The 18683-nt window shown below is 44.1% G+C and overlaps 1 protein-coding gene across 1 annotated transcript; it reads left to right on the plus strand.

Moving 5' to 3' along the window:
• Positions 1-293: 293 nt before the first annotated feature.
• Positions 294-13000, plus strand: LOC134395724 (zinc finger protein 208-like). Its single transcript, XM_063121885.1, has 4 exons — positions 294-389; positions 2419-4417; positions 11512-11826; positions 11995-13000. The coding sequence occupies exons 1-4, from the start codon at positions 353-355 to the stop codon at positions 12998-13000; spliced, it is 3357 nt and encodes a 1118-aa protein (XP_062977955.1). The 5' UTR covers positions 294-352.
• Positions 13001-18683: the final 5683 nt, after the last annotated feature.

An 18683-nucleotide genomic window follows, 5' to 3' on the forward strand; every position in this document is an offset into this window, starting at 1 on the left:
AGCTAAATAACCCCTTTGCTCTACTGTAAACTAACCTTCGTGTCGGAGCCAGAGGCTCGTGTTTTTGGTAGATAAGACAGATACAAGGAGACACCCTTGGGTACGTGGCACCTCGCTTGCTGCATAATGGCTGCTTCACAGTTTCCTTTTTAAAATGGAGTCACTTATGCTAACAGTATGAGAACCTTGTAAATCCATAAATGTGAAAATGAACCTTCCATCTGTTTCCCTGACTGTTTTGCCATGAGGAATGCCTCCTCTTTCTTTCAGCTCCTGGTGTCCTTGAAGGAGGGTCCTGGACATTTCACCCCGGAGGAGTGGGTTTGTGCTGGATCCAGGCCAAAGGAATGTCATGGAGGAGAAAGATGGGAATCTCTCGGCTTCCCTGGGTAAGATCCTGTTGCCTTGACTGACAGATGTTAGGAGGAAGAGGGGTGAGAACGGGACAACTCAGGAAGGGCCTTGTGCTGGGTTTTTGATGGTATTTTACTTCATAAGAAGTAATGAAGGGATGTGCTGGATCAGACCAAGGGTCCATCTAGTCCAGTGCTCTGTTCACACTGTGGCCAAATGGGAAATCCAAAAGCAGGTCGTGAATGAAATAGCACCTTCCTGCCCATGTTCCTCAGCAAATGGTGTACATATGATTACGGCCTGTGATCCTGGACGTAGCACATATCCATCAGGATTAGTAGCCCCTGATAGCCTCCACCTCCAGGAATTTATCCAACTCCTTTTTAAAGCCATCCCACGTCATCACTACATCTTGTGCTAGTGAATTCCATAATTTAACTATCAGGTCTCCCCTTAGCCTCCTTTCTTTCCAAACTAAACAATCTGAGCTATTGTAACGTTCCCTCCTAGGTAACATGCTCTTGATCATTTTAGCTGCCTTTTTCTGCATTTCTTTCAGCTATACAATATTTTCCTTTAGGCATGACCAGAACTGTACACAGTATTTCAAGTCTCGTATTTCAAGTCTCGCTTTTGTATAAAGGCAGTGTTGTTGTTGTTATTTTATAACATTTGTATCCCGCCCTATATCACAAGGATCTCAGGGTGGTGTACAGGTAAAATCATACAAATAAAAAGCATTAAACATACACAACTAAAACCAATTAAACCATTAATCTAAAACCACTATATAATTTAAAAACCGTAAAAACCAATTAAAACAATTAAAACTATATGAAGGCTTGGTGAATTTAGCCATCAAAGGCTTTGTTAAAAATGATGAAGCCAGTGCCGTCGCCAGTCGGGCCTCCAAGGGGAGGGCATTCCACAGCCGGGTTGCTACCATAGAGAAAGCCCTCTTCCCTGTCCCACCATAGCGTATATCTTGTGTTCGTGGGACGTGGAGGAGGGCTCCCCAACAGATCTCAAGTCTCTGGCAGGCAGATACAGGGAGAGGCGTTCCCTCAAGTACTGAGGTGCCAAGCCATTTAGGGCTGTAAAGGTCGTTGCCAGCACCTTGAGTTCCGACCGGAAGCATACAGGCAGTCAGTGCAATTCCAGGTGTTATATGGTCATTGTAGGATGTACCGGTCAGCAGTCTGGCTGCTGCATTTAGCACAGGGGTTTGATGGTGGATTGGAGAGGCTGTGTGTGGAGTTTGGGCCCAGGGACCAACTTCACCGTTGTTTTTTTAAAAAAGCCTGCGGCTGCATTTTAAGAGAATCGTCCCTCCTTTTAGCATTACCTCTTCTAAGTGCTTAAGTTTTGATGCTGCTTTTAAAAGAATGCTTTTCATGTGTTTCATTATTAGTTTTTGTTATTGGTTATACTGTTTATTTGCTTTTATTAAGTATCTCAGCCTGAAAGTTGGAGTGCAAGTTATAAACTAAACTAATTAATAATAATAATAAATAAATAAATAAATTGATGAGCACAACCCCATAACCACATGAAAAGCTCAACCGGATGCATTGGGCAAGATTATCTGCTCTTCTGCATGCTGAGTCATGATTTTCATGACATGGCTTGTGCTTACCATGTTTCATTGTCTGGAGCTCTCAGCTGAACCAGCGGGGGGGTGGGGGGCTCAGGACACCCTGGTGCTGAAGAGGGCATTCAGGAGAGATCGTGTCCATGGCAAATCACATCTCTCCATTCCACAGAGCAACCAGGGCCTCAACAGCATTGCTGGCTCTGGCTATTGGAAAATCCCCACGGGTCCATAAGTCTTTGGGGGCACATGGAGGAAGTGGCTAAACACATTTCTCCCTTTGAATGGCCATGACCATCAAGTCAGGGGTTAGGGCCTAATTTGTGAGTGGTCACCGAGTCTTAGAAGGCAGGTGCAGCCAGAGATATCTTTTCCGTTCTGAAGTTCTCCACAGCAGTTGGTCCGGCTGGGTCCTTGATTTGAAAGTCCGTTTGTTCATGGCACACTTTCTGTTTCTCTCTTTAATTATGCAGGGAATGTGTGCGAGGCAGGAAATGAAAGTGAAGTCCATCAAGTATTGGCTGAAAGCGATGAAGTATCAGTTGTGGCAAAGAATTTTGGGGATCGACACGGAATGAAGAAGGAGAAGGGCAAGCTTAGAAAAAAGCAGAGGAATGAATCCATTGCTTGCCTGGATGGTGACTTCCATGAAATACCAATTCATGAAAAAATGTCGGGAAGGACCAATAACCCTGATAGTGGAAAAAACCTTGCTTATAAGTCAGAACTTGCAAACTATTGGGAAACATGCACAGGAAAGAAACCCTTTCAATGTTTGGAGTGTGGAAAGAGCTTCAGTCAGAGTGGAAGTCTTACAACACACTTAAGAATTCACACAGGGGAGAAACCATATAAATGTCTGGAGTGTGGAAAGAGCTTCAGTCAGAGTGGAAGTCTTAAGATACACTTAAAAATTCACACAGGGGAGAAACCATTTAAATGCCTCGAGTGTGGGAAGAGCTTCAGTGCTCATGGTAACCTTAACTCCCATCAAAGAATTCACACAGGGGAGAAACCATTTAAATGTCTGGAGTGTGGAAAAAGCTTCCGTCATAGAGAAGCTCTTACAGTACACCAAAAGATCCACACAGGAGAGAAACCTTTTAAATGCCTCGAGTGTGGAAAGAGCTTTAGTCTGAGAAATTCCCTTACTTTACATCAAAAAATACACACAGGGGAGAAACCTTTTAAATGTCTGGAATGTGGAAACTGCTTCGGTTTAAGGAGACAGCTTACTGTGCATTGCAGAATTCACACAATGGAGAAACCATTTACGTGTCTGGAGTGTGGAAAGGCATTCAGTCAGAGTGGCAACCTGGCTTGCCATCAAAGGATTCATACAGGGGAGAAGCCGTTTCAATGCTTCGAGTGTGGAGAGAGCTTCCGAAGGAGTCACCACCTTACTTCTCATCAAAGAATGCACACAGGGGAGAAGCCATATAAATGCCTGGAGTGTGGGAAGAGTTTTGGTCATAGTTATTTACTTACTACACATCAAAGAATGCACAAAGGGGAGAAACCCTATCAATGCTTGGAGTGTGGAAAGAGCTTCTATTGGAGTTCTGATCTGACTAAACATAGTCGAACCCACACAGGAGAGAAACCATTTAAATGTCTGGAATGTGGGAAGGGCTTTAATCAATGCTCATCCCTTACTGTACATGAAAGAACTCACACAGCGGAGAAACCATTTAAATGCCTGAACTGTGAGAAGAGCTTTAGTCAGAAGTGTCGTCTTACTTCCCATCAAAGAGTTCACACTGAAGAGAAACCGTTTAAATGCCTGGAGTGTGGGAAGAACTTCCGTTTGTCTGAGCAGCTTACTATCCACAAAAGAAGCCACACAGGAGAGAAACCATATAAATGCCTGGAATGTGGGAAGAGCTTCAGTCAGAAGGGTCACCTTACTACCCATCGAAGGATCCACACAGGAGAGAAACCATTTCAGTGCCGGGAGTGTGGGAAGAGTTACAGTCAGATGTTTTTCCTTACTTCCCACCAAAAAAAACACACTGGAGAGAAGCCATTTAAATGCATGGAATGTGGGAAAAAGTTCAGTTCTGGCCAGCACCTTACTTCACATCACAGAATCCACATCGTGGAGAAACCTTTTAAATGCCTGGAGTGTGGGAAGAGCTTCAGTCAGAAGTATCGTCTTACTTCCCATCAAAGAGTTCACACTGAAGAGAAACCATTTAAATGCCTGGAGTGTGATAAGACCTTCCGTTGGTCCCAGCAACTTACTATCCACAAAAGAAGCCACACAGGAGAGAAACCATATAAATGCCTGGAATGTGGGAAGAGCTTCAGTCAGAAGAGTAACCTTACTACCCATCAAAGGATCCACACTGGAGACAAACCATTTCAGTGCCGGGAGTGTGGGAAGAGTTTCAGTCAGATGTTTTTCCTTACTTCCCACCAAAAAACACACACTGGAGAGAAGCCATTTAAATGCATGGAATGTGGGAAAAAGTTCAGTTCTGGCCAGCACCTTACTTCACATCACAGAATCCACATCATGAAGAAACCTTTTTAATGCCTGGAGTGTGGGAAGTGCTTCAGGAGTCCTGTACAGCTTACTTCACATCAAAGAAGCCACACCAAGCCAACATTTTGAATTCTTGTTGTGTGTAAAAGACCTGATGGAAACAATGTCTGACTTCACTTCAAAGAGCCCTCTTGGGAAGAAATGATCAAAATGCTGCTAATATTTTGAAATATGTTCCCATCAAATAGCTTTTTGCTACATCGGAGTATAACACTAGAAAATGGTAAACTCTGTCAAAGTTCTGGTTGCAGTAAGAGCTTTTGAGATATCATCTAGGTGAGTTCATACAATGAAGCAACTCTTTAAATGCATCGAGTGCGGAAATAACTTCTTATTGGCTCATGTGCTTTGTCAGACATCAGAATAAGCCCAGAAGATAAAATTTCGGTGACTGTATGGGTGGAATGTTCAGGAAGGATCACCGTGTTCATAGACTACCGAGATTACACTGAGAAGAGCATACCTAACCCATACAAAAGACAGCAAAAGTTGATGTTGCTGGTGTTTGGACAATGGGGTGTTCTGGATTCATGGACTGCAGCCTGTTAAAAAAAACTCTATTTATTTGGCAGGGAAACAGATTTTTGTGGTCAATTCTATAGTTTAGTTAAAAGATGAACAATTCAGCTGTTTTGATTCTTGGGCCAAAGCCATTCAGCTGCCTGGCTTTGTTACATATCCCATTTACTAGTAAAGAAAAGAATTCATCTTTTATCGCGTTTCAGGAGGTGGGAATTGTCGTTTTCATTTGCTGATGATTCCAATAGTTCACCTTGTATTTGAATTCATGTAGCCATAATGATGAGGCCTGGGGGAGGGAGGCAGTTTTGAGGGGAAGCAGTTTGAATGTGCGGTCTCTAGGCACACATGTCCTTTGTCTCATTCTCAGCTTGGTTCAAGGAGGCTTCAGAACATACAAAACTGGGGAAATCCAGTTTTCCAGGGTTTGTGTGTGCTGACTGTGTGAGCAGTAAGCTCTCTTCCAAGGGTCCTACAACTCTCTGGAAAGACTATTTGACTCTTGTGTATCAGTTCAGTTTTCACCTGTTTCACCCATGTGGACCTTTTCTAGAAAACATTCTGGGGGTGTTCATAGGGATAGGAAGCCCCGTGGGATCACAGGGGCAACAGTTGTCCTCCAGAGACCTTATTACTAAAATCTGACCTGACCAAGCCTGGGTTACTGACCAAGATCATGAATCCCTTCTGCCAGTAGCAGCCATATATCACAATCAAAACCACTGTTAGTCAAAACATTTTTTGAATGGAAATGTATCAGCAAGCTCCCTTAGTACAAGTGTGTTATCAAATCAATTTGGAACAGTGGTGGCATCAGAAAAAAAATTGGGGGCACAGAAGGGGCAAAGCATATTTCTAGGTGGGCAGGCTCCTGCGTCCCTGATGTTAAGATCTCTGAAAGAAAAATGACGGTATAACTCATATTAAAACTGCCATCCTAATCATATATTTTGAAATAAATAATATATTGATTAGTTTAAGTTGTTGTTGTTTTTAAATACAGCATATATTAGCCAAATTCAAATTAGTGAACGGTAAACTGTTTTCAAACAAGGTAGAGTCACTACACAAGCGCTTCCTTTACGTTCAGATTAGACAGAACACTTTCTTTACAAAACAGTTACCTTTGAACCAGTGCAGGTAGGCTATTATTAGTGTAAGGAAAGTAAGAGCAAACGGAGACACCTGGGCCCTGTACACCTAGGAAACCGAATGCATGTGAAGTAGTAGTCTAAAGATTCAAAAGATGAAGTTTTTGAAGATGAAGCTGGGTGTGTTTTTTATTGCAAGGCATTGCTTTTGTAATACGGAATAAAAGAAATAAGAGGTTGAATATGGTGGGATTAATGTATGAGTAAACATTCATAGGCTTGCACTGTGAGTAAATTCCACCCCCACCCCCCCAATTCCAGTCCTAATTCTCTGAGGAGAAAAAAGAAAGACCTGGAGAAGGTACTGAGTAATTATTTCCTCTCCCCTCTCAATTTCCCCCTGCCTATTGTCCTGAGAAAAAAGGAAGAGATCCATGGAATAAACATTGTGATGGAAATTAATTGCAGATGTGGCAATTATTGAAAAGAGGACCGGGCTCCTGCATCTTAAAGTTGTATAGAAAAGGGAATTTCCGCAGGTGTCATTTTTCTGCATGCAGCACCCTTGCAAAATTCTCTCTTCATCACAACCATTAAAGCTGCAGGAGCCCTGGCCCCCTTTGTATCTGGTCACAAGGTCAGGACTCCTACAGCTTTAATGGTTGTGATGAAGAGGGTATTTCACCAGGTGCTGCATGTATAATTATGTATTTATTTATTTATTTATTTATTACATTTCTATACCGCCCAATAGCCGGAGCTCTCTTTGCGGTTCACAAAAATTAATACCCTACCCTGTGCCTGTTTACCCTACTCTGTGCCTGTTTGCATTCTCTTCCCCTCCTTATTGTTTCATTATGATTTTATTAGAATGTAAGCCTATGCGGCAGAGTCTTGCGATTTACTGTTTTACTCTGTACAGCACCATGTACATTGATGGTGCTATATAAATAATAATAATATAATAATATTAATAATTACAATGCAAAATTACAAATTTAAAACACCAAGATAAAATTTATTTATAGACTGTTAAAATGGTGGGAGAATAAAAAGGTCTTCACCTGGCGTCTAAAAGCATATAATGTAGGTGCCAAGCGAACCTCCTTAGGGAACTCATTCCACAGTCCGGGTGCCACAGCAGAGAAGGCTGTGTCCAGAAAAGGACATTTATTCCTTTTTCTGTGCAACTGTTAGATACAGGAGCCGGAGCTTCTTTTCCGTAAACCCATCACATTGCCAGCGAGTATTCAAAGTGCAGCTATTGCTGATAACCGAAACATCCTTGCACTGGGAAAAGGAATGATGTGGTGTGATGGCAAAAAAAAAAAAAAAATCCACTGTCCTCATTGTGAAGGGGGCTCCGATGCCCCAAATGTTTTTTCCCTCCCTCCCTCCTGGGAACCTTGTGAGCTCCTTGAAATGGGTTAAACTGTCTGAATCCCCAGCCCTAGAGAGAGGGTGGGGGGTGCCGAAGCCATTTCCTGCCTCTTTCTCCCCCAGGCTGAAGCTGGCTCTGTGGCGAAAAGGGCTCTTCTGGTGAGTTCAAAATGGGCTTGTCCGGGAGGCGAGAATGCAAACCATTATTCTTACTTTGCAACGATTTAAACGTGTTATAATTAGTATTTTAAATCTGTATTGATTCCTGCACTGCTGCTTGATTTTATCCTGGCTGTTTTTACATTGTATTTTATATTATGCTTCTTGTTTTATATTTTGAATGGAGATTGCGGTTTTAACTTTTGTAAACTGCCCGGAGATCTCCGGCTATTGGGCGGTATAAAAATGCAATAGATAAATAAATAAAACCCCGGGCAGGCAGAGAGCAGCGTCATTCTGCAGGAGCTTTGCTTTTCCCTCCCAGAAACCCCCAACGAGGGTTCGGATGACTGAATCCGCCGTCTTACACGAGGGGTGTGTGTGGAGGCACTTAGGAGATCCTTGGGGGAGGGGGAATCTTTTGCGGAAGGGATCGACCCTTCCAAGTGGCGCAGAGGTCGTTTTGGGTCGATAAAAGAAGCGGAGCCATTGGCGGCTTCTAAGCCCTTCCCTTCCTTTTAGGCGCGAAACCAAACTCCGGCGTCTCTCCGCTTGGATGCAGTCGAGGCGGCTGGAGGCCTTTCAGGGCTCGTCTCCCCCTCTTTGCTCAGGACCCCCGAACCTTTCAGGCTGCCCCTCGGCCTGCCCCCTCCCACCCGCAGCTCCTTCCTGCCGCGAAACCGGGCTCCGTGGGGAGGAAGCAGGAGGGTGGCAGAAGGGCTCTTGCTTCGTCCTGCGTGAGTGCAGGGAGGGAGGCGGCTGCACGAGTGGGGAGGCCGTGGGCCCAGGCAGGGGCAGGCTGGGGGGTGGCAGAAATGGGGGGCAGGTGGGTGAGGGGCTGCGGTGGCAGGAGGGGACGAGGCGGTGTTTGCCAGAAGTGAGGGGCACAAGAGGAGGGGGGAGACAAGGGAAGAAGGCCCGGAGGGGATTGAAATGCCATGGGGGCGGGGGGGCAGGAAGGAAATCTAGGGCAAGAGGAGAATAGGCCTGAGGCCTCGCTCTGAGACTGCACCCTTCTGCCCCTGAACACAGGCACCATTTCCGCTCGTGTGACTGTGAATATAACAGGGTGCTTTTCAAATGTCCTTGCTCCTCTCTTGGAGGGCTTCCAAGGGGGCATGAGTGGGGTGGATGTGGGGATCTGGTGTTGCAACTTGTGCGTTTCACTACGGCGGGGGTCGGGTTGATAATGGTGCTAATCCGCAAAGGGGGTTTGCTTTTCCCCTCCCTCCCAGAAATCTGCAGCTGGCTTTAACTTCTCTGCTCCCCCAATAAGGGTTAAAATGAGGGAATCTTCAGCGCTAGACAGGGGCAGGAGGAGCATTTCAGAGGATTGGGGTGGGTGGGTGGGTGTCATTGCAGCCACTACTAGGGTAACCCTATGAAAAGGAGGACAGGGCTCCTGTATCTTGAACAGTTGTATTGAAAAGGGAATTCAGCAGGTGTCATTTCTATATATGGAGAACCTGGTGAAATTTCCTCTTCATCACAGCAGTTAAAGCTGCAGGAGCCATACTAGAGTGACCAGATTTAAAAGAGGGCAGGGCTCCTGCAACTTTAACTGTTGTGATGAAGAGGAAATTTCACCAGGTTCCCCATATATACAAATGGCACCTGCTGAAAATCCCCTTTCTATGCAACTGTTCAAGATACAGGAGCCCGTTCCTCTTTTTCATATGGTCACCCTAGGCACTACTGTCTACCCTTAAAGGCAGCCTAAAATTAATTTTGAGTAAATAAATAAAAAGCCGTTCCCTGCTTTCTACCCTTCCCTCGCTTCTTCGAAGCTAATACAAACTCTGGGTGCTGCTGAGCCAATGACTGGGAAGGACCTGGTGGGTTCAAAATGGAGTTTTGCTTTGCAGAGATTGAGGGCAGACACAGACAGGAAATTGAGGCAGCTTTTGATGGGAAACAAACTAGTTTAATGGCTGCTTTTCCAGCTGCGTTCTTATGTTTGATTGCAGGTTTTTGTATTTATTATGAGGTGATTTCACTCTGATGTATTCCAACTATTCTAGAAATATGGTTGAAAGGTAGTATGAGAGTCCTGTAAATCCATCCATATGAAAATGAACCTTCCATCTGTTTCTCTGACTGTTTTGCCATGAAGAATGCCTCCTCTTTCTTTCAGCTCCTGGTGTCCCTGAAGAAGGGTCCCGAACATTTCACCCCGGAGGAGTGGGTTTTTGCTGGATCCAGGCCAAAGAAAGTAATGGGGGAGAATAATGGGAATCTCGCTGCTTCCCTGGGTAAGATCCTGTTGCCTTGACTGACAGATGTTAGGAGGGAGCGGGGTGAGAACGGGACAACTCAAGAAGGGCCTTGTGCTGGCATTTTGATGGTGTTTTATTTCATAAGAAGTAATGAAGAGATGTGCTGGATCAGACCATGGGTCTATCTAGTCCAGTGCTCTGTTCATTCTGTGGCCAAATGAGAAATCCAAAAGCAGGACGTGAATGCAATAGCACCTTCCTGCACTTGGGATTTTTGATGTTTTCAGAGTCAGTGTGCCGGGTTTGTGTAGTGCATCAGGTGCCTCCTTAGTGGAAGAGACTGGCTGTGATGTTTCATCTCGATCTTGCAACCGCCCCCCACAAGATTTTCTAGGTGTCTGTGCCTTTTGGGGACACCTGGGACTTTTGCTCCTTTGAAGTAAAGGCGCAGGGGTTTGATGGTGGATCGGGTGCCTGCCAGCTAGGAGAGGCTGTGTGTGGAATTTGGTCCCAGGGACCAGCTTCACCTTTTTTTAAAAAAAGAGAAAAAAGTGTACTGCTGTGTTTTAAGAGAATCGTCCCTCCTTTTAGCATTATCTCTTCTAAGTGCCTAATTTTTGATGCTGTTTTTAAAAGAATGCTTTTCATATGTTTCATTATTTTTGTTATTGGTTATACTGTTGATTTACTTTTATTAAATATCTCAGCCGGAAAGCTGGATTATAACTTATAAACTGAACTAATTTAATAATAATAATAATAATAATAATAATAATATTGATGAGCACAACCCCATAACCACATGAAAAGCTCAGCTGGATACAGCGGGCAAGATCATGTGCTCTTCTGCATGCTGAACCATTTTCATGATGGGTCTTACGTGGCTTGTGCTGCAGCTTTTTTCCTTCCCATGTTTCATTGGAGCTCTCAGTTGAACCGGGGTGTGTGTGGCTCAGAACTCCCTGGTGTTGAAGAGGGCATTCAGGAGTGATTGTGTCCATGGCACATCATGTCTCTTCATTCCACAGTGACCATGGCGTCCCCTAGAGCATTCAGGAATCCCCATGATTCCATAAGCCTTTGGGGGCAGACCATCTTAATGTGCCCCTCCTATTGCACATAGAGGAAGTGGCTAAACACTTTTCTCCCTTTGAATGGCCGTGAATATCAAGTCATTGGTTAGGTCCTAATTTGTGAGTGGACCAGCCTGGTCACCAAGTCTTTGAAGGCATGTGCAGTCAGAGATCCCTTTTCCTTTCTGAAGTTCTCCACAGCAGTTGGTCTGGCTGGGTCCTTGATTTTAAAGTCCGTTTTTTCTTGGCACTCACTTTCTGTTTCTCTCTTTAATTATGCAGGGAATAAGTGTGAGGAAGGAAATGAAAGGGAAAGTGATACAGTATCAGACGTGGCAAAGAATTTTGGGAATCAGCATAGAATGAAGAAGCAGAAGGACAAGCTTAGAAAGAAGCAGAGGAATAAATCCAGCGCTTGTCTGGATGGTGACTTGCATAAAATACCAGTCCGTGAAAAAATGTCAGGAAGGACCAAGAAACCTGATAGTGGAAAAAACCTTGCTTATAAGTCCGAACTTGCAAACTATTGGGAAAAACGCCCAGGAAAGAAACCCTTTCAATGTCTGGAATGTGGAAAGAGCTTCAGTCAGAGTGGAAATCTTAAGATACACTTAAGAATTCACACAGGGGAGAAACCATACAAATGTCTGGAGTGTGGAAAGAGCTTCAGTCAGAGTGGAGCTCTTACAGTACATCGCAGAATTCACACAGGGGAGAAACCATTTAAATGCCTCGAGTGTGGGAAGAGCTTCAGTGCTCATGGTAACCTTAACTCCCATCAAAGAATTCACACAGGAGAGAAACCATTTAAATGTCTGAAGTGTGGAAAAAACTTCCGTCATAGGGAAGCTCTTACAGTACACCAAAGGATCCACACAGGAGAGAAACCTTTTAAATGCCTCGAGTGTGGAAAGAGCTTTAGTCTGAGAAATTCCCTTACTTTACATCAAAGAATACACACAGGGGAGAAACCTTTTAAATGTCTGGAATGTGGAAACCGCTTCAGTTCAAGGGGCAAGCTTACTTTGCATTGCAGAATTCACACAATGGAGAAACCATTTACCTGTCTGGAGTGTGGAAAGGCATTCAGTCGGAGTGGCAACCTGGCTTTCCATCGGAGGATTCATACAGGGGAGAAACCGTATCAATGCATGGAATGTGGAGCGAGCTTCCGACGGAATAATCACCTTACTTCTCATCAAAGAATGCACACAGGGGAGAAGCCATTTAAATGCCTGGAGTGTGGGAAGAGCTTTGGTCACAGTTATTTACTTACTACACATCAAAGAATGCACAAAGGGGAGAAACCCTATCAATGCTTGGAGTGTGGAAAGAGTTTCTATTGGAGTTCTGATCTGACTAAACATAGTCGAACCCACACAGGAGAGAAACCATTTAAATGTCTGGAATGTGGGAAGGGCTTCAATCAATGCTCATCCCTTACTGTACATGAAAGAACTCACACAGCGGAAAAACCATTTAAATGCCTGAACTGTGAGAAGAGCTTCAGTCAGAAGTATCGTCTTACTTCCCATCAAAGAATTCACACTGAAGAGAAACCGTTTAAATGCCTGGAGTGTGGGAAGAACTTCCGTTTGTCTGAGCAACTTACTATCCACAAAAGAAGCCACACAGGAGAGAAACCATATAAATGCCTGGAATGTGGGAAGAGCTTCAGTCAGAAGGGTCACCTTACTACCCATCGAAGGATCCACACAGGAGAGAAACCATTTCAGTGCCGGGAGTGTGGGAAGAGTTACAGTCAGATGTTTTTCCTTACTTCCCACCAAAAAACACACACTGGAGAGAAGCCATTTAAATGCATGGAATGTGGGAAAAAGTTCAGTTCTGGCCAGCACCTTACTTCACATCACAGAATCCACATCGTGGAGAAACCTTTTAAGTGCCTGGAGTGTGGGAAGAGCTTCAGTCAGAAGTATCGTCTTACTTCCCATCAAAGAGTTCACACTGAAGAGAAACCATTTAAATGCCTGGAGTGTGGGAAGACCTTCCATTGGTCCCAGCAACTTACTATCCACAAAAGAAGCCACACAGGAGAGAAACCATAAAAATGCCTGGAATGTGGGAAGAGCTTCAGTCAGAAGAGTAACCTTACTACCCATCAAAGGATCCACACAGGAGACAAACCATTTAAGTGCCGGGAGTGTGGGAAGAGTTTCAGTCAGATGTTTTTCCTTACTTCCCACCAAAAAACACTCACTGGAGAGAAGCCATTTAAATGCATGGAATGTGGGAAAAAGTTCAGTTCTGGCCAGCACCTTACTTCACATCACAGAATCCACATCATGGAGAAACCTTTTTAATGCCTGGAGTGTAGGAAGTGCTTCAGGAGTCCTGTACAGCTTACTTCATATCAAAGAAGCCACACCAAGCCAACATTTTAAATTCCTGTCATGTGCCTGATGGAAACATTGTCTGACTCCACTTCAAAGAGACCTGTTGGGGGGGGGGGGGGGGGGAATGATCGAAATGCTGCCAATATTTTGAAATCTGTTTCCATAAAATAGCCTTTAGCTACATCGGAGTATAACGTTAGTAAACGGTAGACTCTGACAAAGTTCTGGTTGTAGTAAGAGCTTTTGCAATATCATCTAGGGCCCCGTGGGATCACAGGGACAACAGTTGTCCCCCATTGACCTTATTACTAAAATCTGAGCTGACCAAGCCTGGGTTACTGACCAAGATCATGAATCCATTCCACCAGTAGCAGCGATGGACTATATCACAGTCAAAACCAAGCTGGGTGTTGTTTTTTTATTGCAATCCATTGCTTTTGTAATATGGAATAAAGGAAATAAGAGATTGAATATGGTGGGATTAAGTTATGAGTAAATTAATGACTCAGTGAGGGAGTAAATTCTCCCACCCCCCATTCTGGTCCTAATTCTCTGAGGAGAAAAAAGAAACCCTGGAGAAGATACAGATTAATTATTTCCTCCGCCCTCTTTATTTTTCCGTACCTATTGTCTTGAGGAAAAAAAGGAAGACATCCACGGAATAAACAGATTAATTCTTCCAAGGGTGTTCTTGCTGTCTCTGGCTGCTGGTGCCAGAGTATTGTTTGGAGAACTGCCAGGAATAAGTTTAGGCATCAGGGGGTTTAAGGGTGATGCAGTTATCAACGCTCCCACCCCAAACCTCAGTTACCTAACCCTAATTGGTGGGGTGGAATGTGGTTTCACTGGAGGCAGAGCCAAGGGGATCACCCCCTCAGAAACCTCCAAAATAACAGAGAAAGCTGTTTGTGGCAGAGCCCACTTACTGAAAGCAAAAGGAGGTGGGAAAGGAAGAAGTCCATTTCATGCACAGGCAAAATGAGGCAGCAAGCAAATAAGAGTCAATGGCCAATTCTACACCTGCCTTTTTTCCAGGGATCGTCTTTTTCCCAGGAGCAGGTAGGAATGATCCCTCCATTTGCCTGGGATAATCCTTAGATGTAGAAAGGCAATGATTGGAAGAGAGAGTGAGTTTGGGTTACATAATTCCAGCATAGTATGTTCCCAGAACCAATAGAGAGTAAGCTTTTTTAAGTGTCTTAAAAAAAAACCCAATTTATCCAAGGTATGTCACAACACAGACAAAGGCATTTATATACAAGACCACTTCTCCAACATTTAAATTAAAGGACGATTAGAGACCAGGAAACCCATTTCGCACATAGGCAAACTGAGGCAGCAGGCAAATAAGAGTCAATGATTACAAGTGAGAGAGTTTGGGTTACTTGATCACATGTTTAAATGAGAAAAAGAAGTGTCCTATCAAACAGGAGGAATTTAGTCAGGAATATGTGTTAAATTGCACCACGAAAAGGGTAGAAAGGATTTTTTAAAACCACATTTTCACAAAATAATTTAGATGCATTATACAACAAAACAAAATGGATTTTAGGCTCAACACACACAAGCCCAAATACATTTTTACACAACATCGCAGCACAGACTGAAATGCATTCCCTATTCAGTCACACACCCCATTAAAAGATTTTTACATGAATCTATTGGGCTCTGATGGGAATGGGTTTGTTACAAAAGTATTTGTGCTGAGGGAAATGATCCCCTCGCAGCCCAGAATTGAACAAAGGAGATCAGCAACAGCAAGAAACATTTTAAAAAAGCAAGGATAAGGATAGTGATATTCTTGAAATTGCCTGACTGCCCCACCCCCCTGCTCAGACTGAGCTGACCAGATAGGCAAAGGTTAAACAACAAACAGTAAAACTTTAGCAGAACTATTATACACTGGGTAAAACAGGCTGATACCAAAAAGCAACATATATACATGAAGACAATGTGCTGAATATTAAAACAATAAAAGCATTTTGCAACCAACACTGAAATATTCTACCAACCAGATTCAATTCACAAAAAGGCAAAACTGGGTTGGTGGAAGAATCTTTTAAAACCTACTTAATTTAAACGGGGAGCAGTTAGTGGTGGAGGGGAAAGCAGAGGCAGCGACCTGCTCCCTCCTTTCCTCCTTTGCTTTTTTTTCTTTAGTTAGATCTTGCTCCAGCAGGGATGTCGAAAGGAGTGAGAAAGAAAGGCCTCAGCAACCTTGGTTTGGGAAGCCCCAGCCTGGCCTGCCTGACATGTGCGCACTCTCCTCTTCCTCTGGGTCTTGTGCACAGTCACTCCTTCCTAACATCACCCTGCCCCAGTGACCCACCTCTTCCTAAAACTAGCCACAATTAATCGCCATGACAATGAGGCCTTCCAGAACTGGATCTGAAGCGAATTAACACTGCCGCTGCCTTCCTGACCATCTCAGAATGCAAGCGCTTATAATAGGAGTCCAGCAACTGGGGTGGCAATCTCCTTATTTGGGGGGGGCTTGTTCCCCTCTGCCCCCTCTCACGCTGCCATGGATTTGGAAGACTGTCCATAGTCATCCATTACAAGTAAGCTGTTTTCAAAGCCCTCAAAACCGAAATTAAACTTTTAAAGAAAAAAATCCCATTTCATGGCATAAAGTTAACTCCTATTCACAGTTGATTCGACAGTAATTCTTTTTTCATACACATATATGAAATTAATAGAAGTATCACTTCCAAATCACGTGAGGTACTGGTTCCTCTCTATTCAGCCTTGGTTAGGCCTCATCTAGAGTATTGCGTCCAGTTCTGGGCTCCACAATTCAAGAAGGACGCAGACAAGCTGGAGTGTGTTCAGAGGAGGGCAACCAGGATGATCAGGGGTCTGGAAACAAAGCCCTATGAAGAGACACTGAAAGAACTGGGCATGTTGAGCCTGGAGAAGAGAAGATTGGGGGGAGACATGATAGCACTCTTTAAATACTTAAAAGGTTGTCACAAAGAGGAGGGCCAGGATCTCTTCTTGATCCTCCCAGAGTGCAGGACACGGAATAACGGGCTCAAGTTAAAGGAAGCCAGATTCCAGCTGAAAATCAGGAAAAACTTCCTGACTGTTAGAGCAGTGCGACAATGGAATCAGTTACTTAGGGAGGTTGTGGGCTCTCCCACACTAGAGTCATTCAAGAGGCAGCTGGACAACCATCTGTCAGGGATGCTTTAGGGTGGATTCCTGCATTGAGCAGGGGGGTGGACTTGATGGCCTTGTAGGCCCCTTCCAACTCTGCTATTCTATGATTCTAATAACACACAAAAATGGAAATAAAACAATGCCAAGTTATATCTACAACACCAGATGTAGATATATCACACGTCACAACAGGACATTGTGCGTTAATTGTTAGCACTGAAAGAACCCTCCACAGGTGGGTCTGAACTACACGACAATTCCTGATTGGGGTTTGCATATTCATAATCGTGGCCAGGCTGTGGCAGTACCTCAACAGTTTAATAACCCAGGTGTGAACCAGGTCAATAAAAATAGGGGTGGTTACAACACTGGAATTTAATTACACTCTTCTTTAAGTCCATGGGACTGCACTGCCATTCAGTTATGTACTCAAGAGGTCTCTCTCCTCAGCCCATGATGTAGCCTTGTCCAATGTCCTATATATCGTCCAGAATTTACATCGTGCCAATAGTTACAAAAAAGTTTTACCATCTTTATTCTTAATTGTGACTTGAGATTCCAGGAACCTTTTCTGATTTACTTGTTTTGCCGTAGGCTCTGATAACCTTCTCCGATCCATGTTTATGACTTTACACAATGCTTGCTTCATAGAATCATAGAATAGCAGAGTTGGAAGGGGCCTACAAGGCCATCGAGTCCAACCCCCTGCTCAATGCAGGAATCCACCCTAAAGCACACCTGACGGATGGTTGTCCAGCTGCCTCTTGAATGCCTCTAGTGTGGGAGAGCCCACAACCTCCCTAGGTAACTGGTTCCATTGTCTTACTGCTCTAACAGGAAGTTTTTCCTGATGTCCAGCCGGAATCTGGCTTCCTGTAACCTGAGCCTGTTATTCCGTGTCCTGCACTCTGGGCTTCAGGGCCCCAGCAGGAGATCCCCTTGGCTTAAACTGTTGTGTGAGGTTAGCCTTTTGTTAGTATGATTACTCTGCAATCTTATAATCTGGGAGCACAGTAAATTTATTTTTAAATTTCCGGGACGGAAACTGTCCTATGCCAGAAAAGAATGAGCATCAGTGGGGTTTCCTACACACATCCTTGTATCACAAGTTGGAAGGGGCCTATGAGGCCATCGAGTTTTAGACGGCTTGGGACCACAACACCTAACGGAACGCCTCTCCCGATGTGAATATACCCGGTCACTACATTCAATATCTAAGGTCCTCCTCCGGATGCCTACTCCGAGAGAGGCTTGGAGTGTGACAACGAGGGATGGGGCCTTTTCGGTGGTGGCCCCCAGACTTGGAACGAGCTCCCTGACGAGGCTCGCCTGGCGCCAACGCTGCTATCTTTCCAGCGCCAGGTTAAGAGTTTCCTCTTTGCCAGGCATATGGCGGCACATCTTAATCACCCACATGTTTAGTTTTTTAACGGTTTTTAATGCTTTATGTGTGTATGTTCTGCGTTTTAGAATTTTAAATTTTGTATACTCGTTTTTATCTTAATTTTAGAATTTCTGTAAACTGCCCAGAGAGCCCTGGCTATGGGGGTGGTATATAAGTGTAATAAATAAATAAATAAAGTGCCAGGAGTAACAAATCGGGATAATTTTCATTTTCCCATTTCCACACCTCTGTCACTGGTTTAGTGGTGGGAGGGGAGTTACCTTTCTCCACTGCTGCCCCAGAGAAAGACAAAACAAAAGGAGAAATGATCTCTAAAGGGAAGTAGAACTAAGAAGGAATTGCCTGTTCTCTGTGCCGGCGTTTGCAGGAGCTGAATCCAGTGCTAGTCAGAGCCACGTCATCTGGCTTCTGACTCTTTTGGCTAAACACCCTTCTCCCTTTGAGTGGCAGTTGTGAATAGGCTTTGGCCTGCAGCGGGATGGGTGACTACATGTGGATGTTGTACATATGTCGATAAGTAGGACCTAATGTGAGCAGTCCAGCCTGGTCACCGAGTATTTGAAGTCATGTCTTGATTGCAAAGTCTGTTTCTTCTTTGCCTTCATGTTATGTTTCTCACTCTACTTCTACAGGGAATGTGTGTGAGACAGAAAATGAAAGGGGAGACCATTAAATGTTGGCAGAAAGCAATAAAGTATCAGATGTGGAAGAGAATTTTGGGAATCAGCATGGAGTGAAGAAGCAGAAGGGCAAGCTTAGAAAAAAGCAGAGGAATAAATCCATTGCTTGTCTGGACGGTGACTTCCATGAAATAGCAGTTCATGGAAA

The sequence above is a fragment of the Elgaria multicarinata genome, chromosome 3, assembly GCF_023053635.1.
Source record: "Elgaria multicarinata webbii isolate HBS135686 ecotype San Diego chromosome 3, rElgMul1.1.pri, whole genome shotgun sequence".
In the NCBI taxonomy this organism is placed as follows: Eukaryota; Metazoa; Chordata; class Lepidosauria; order Squamata; family Anguidae; genus Elgaria; species Elgaria multicarinata.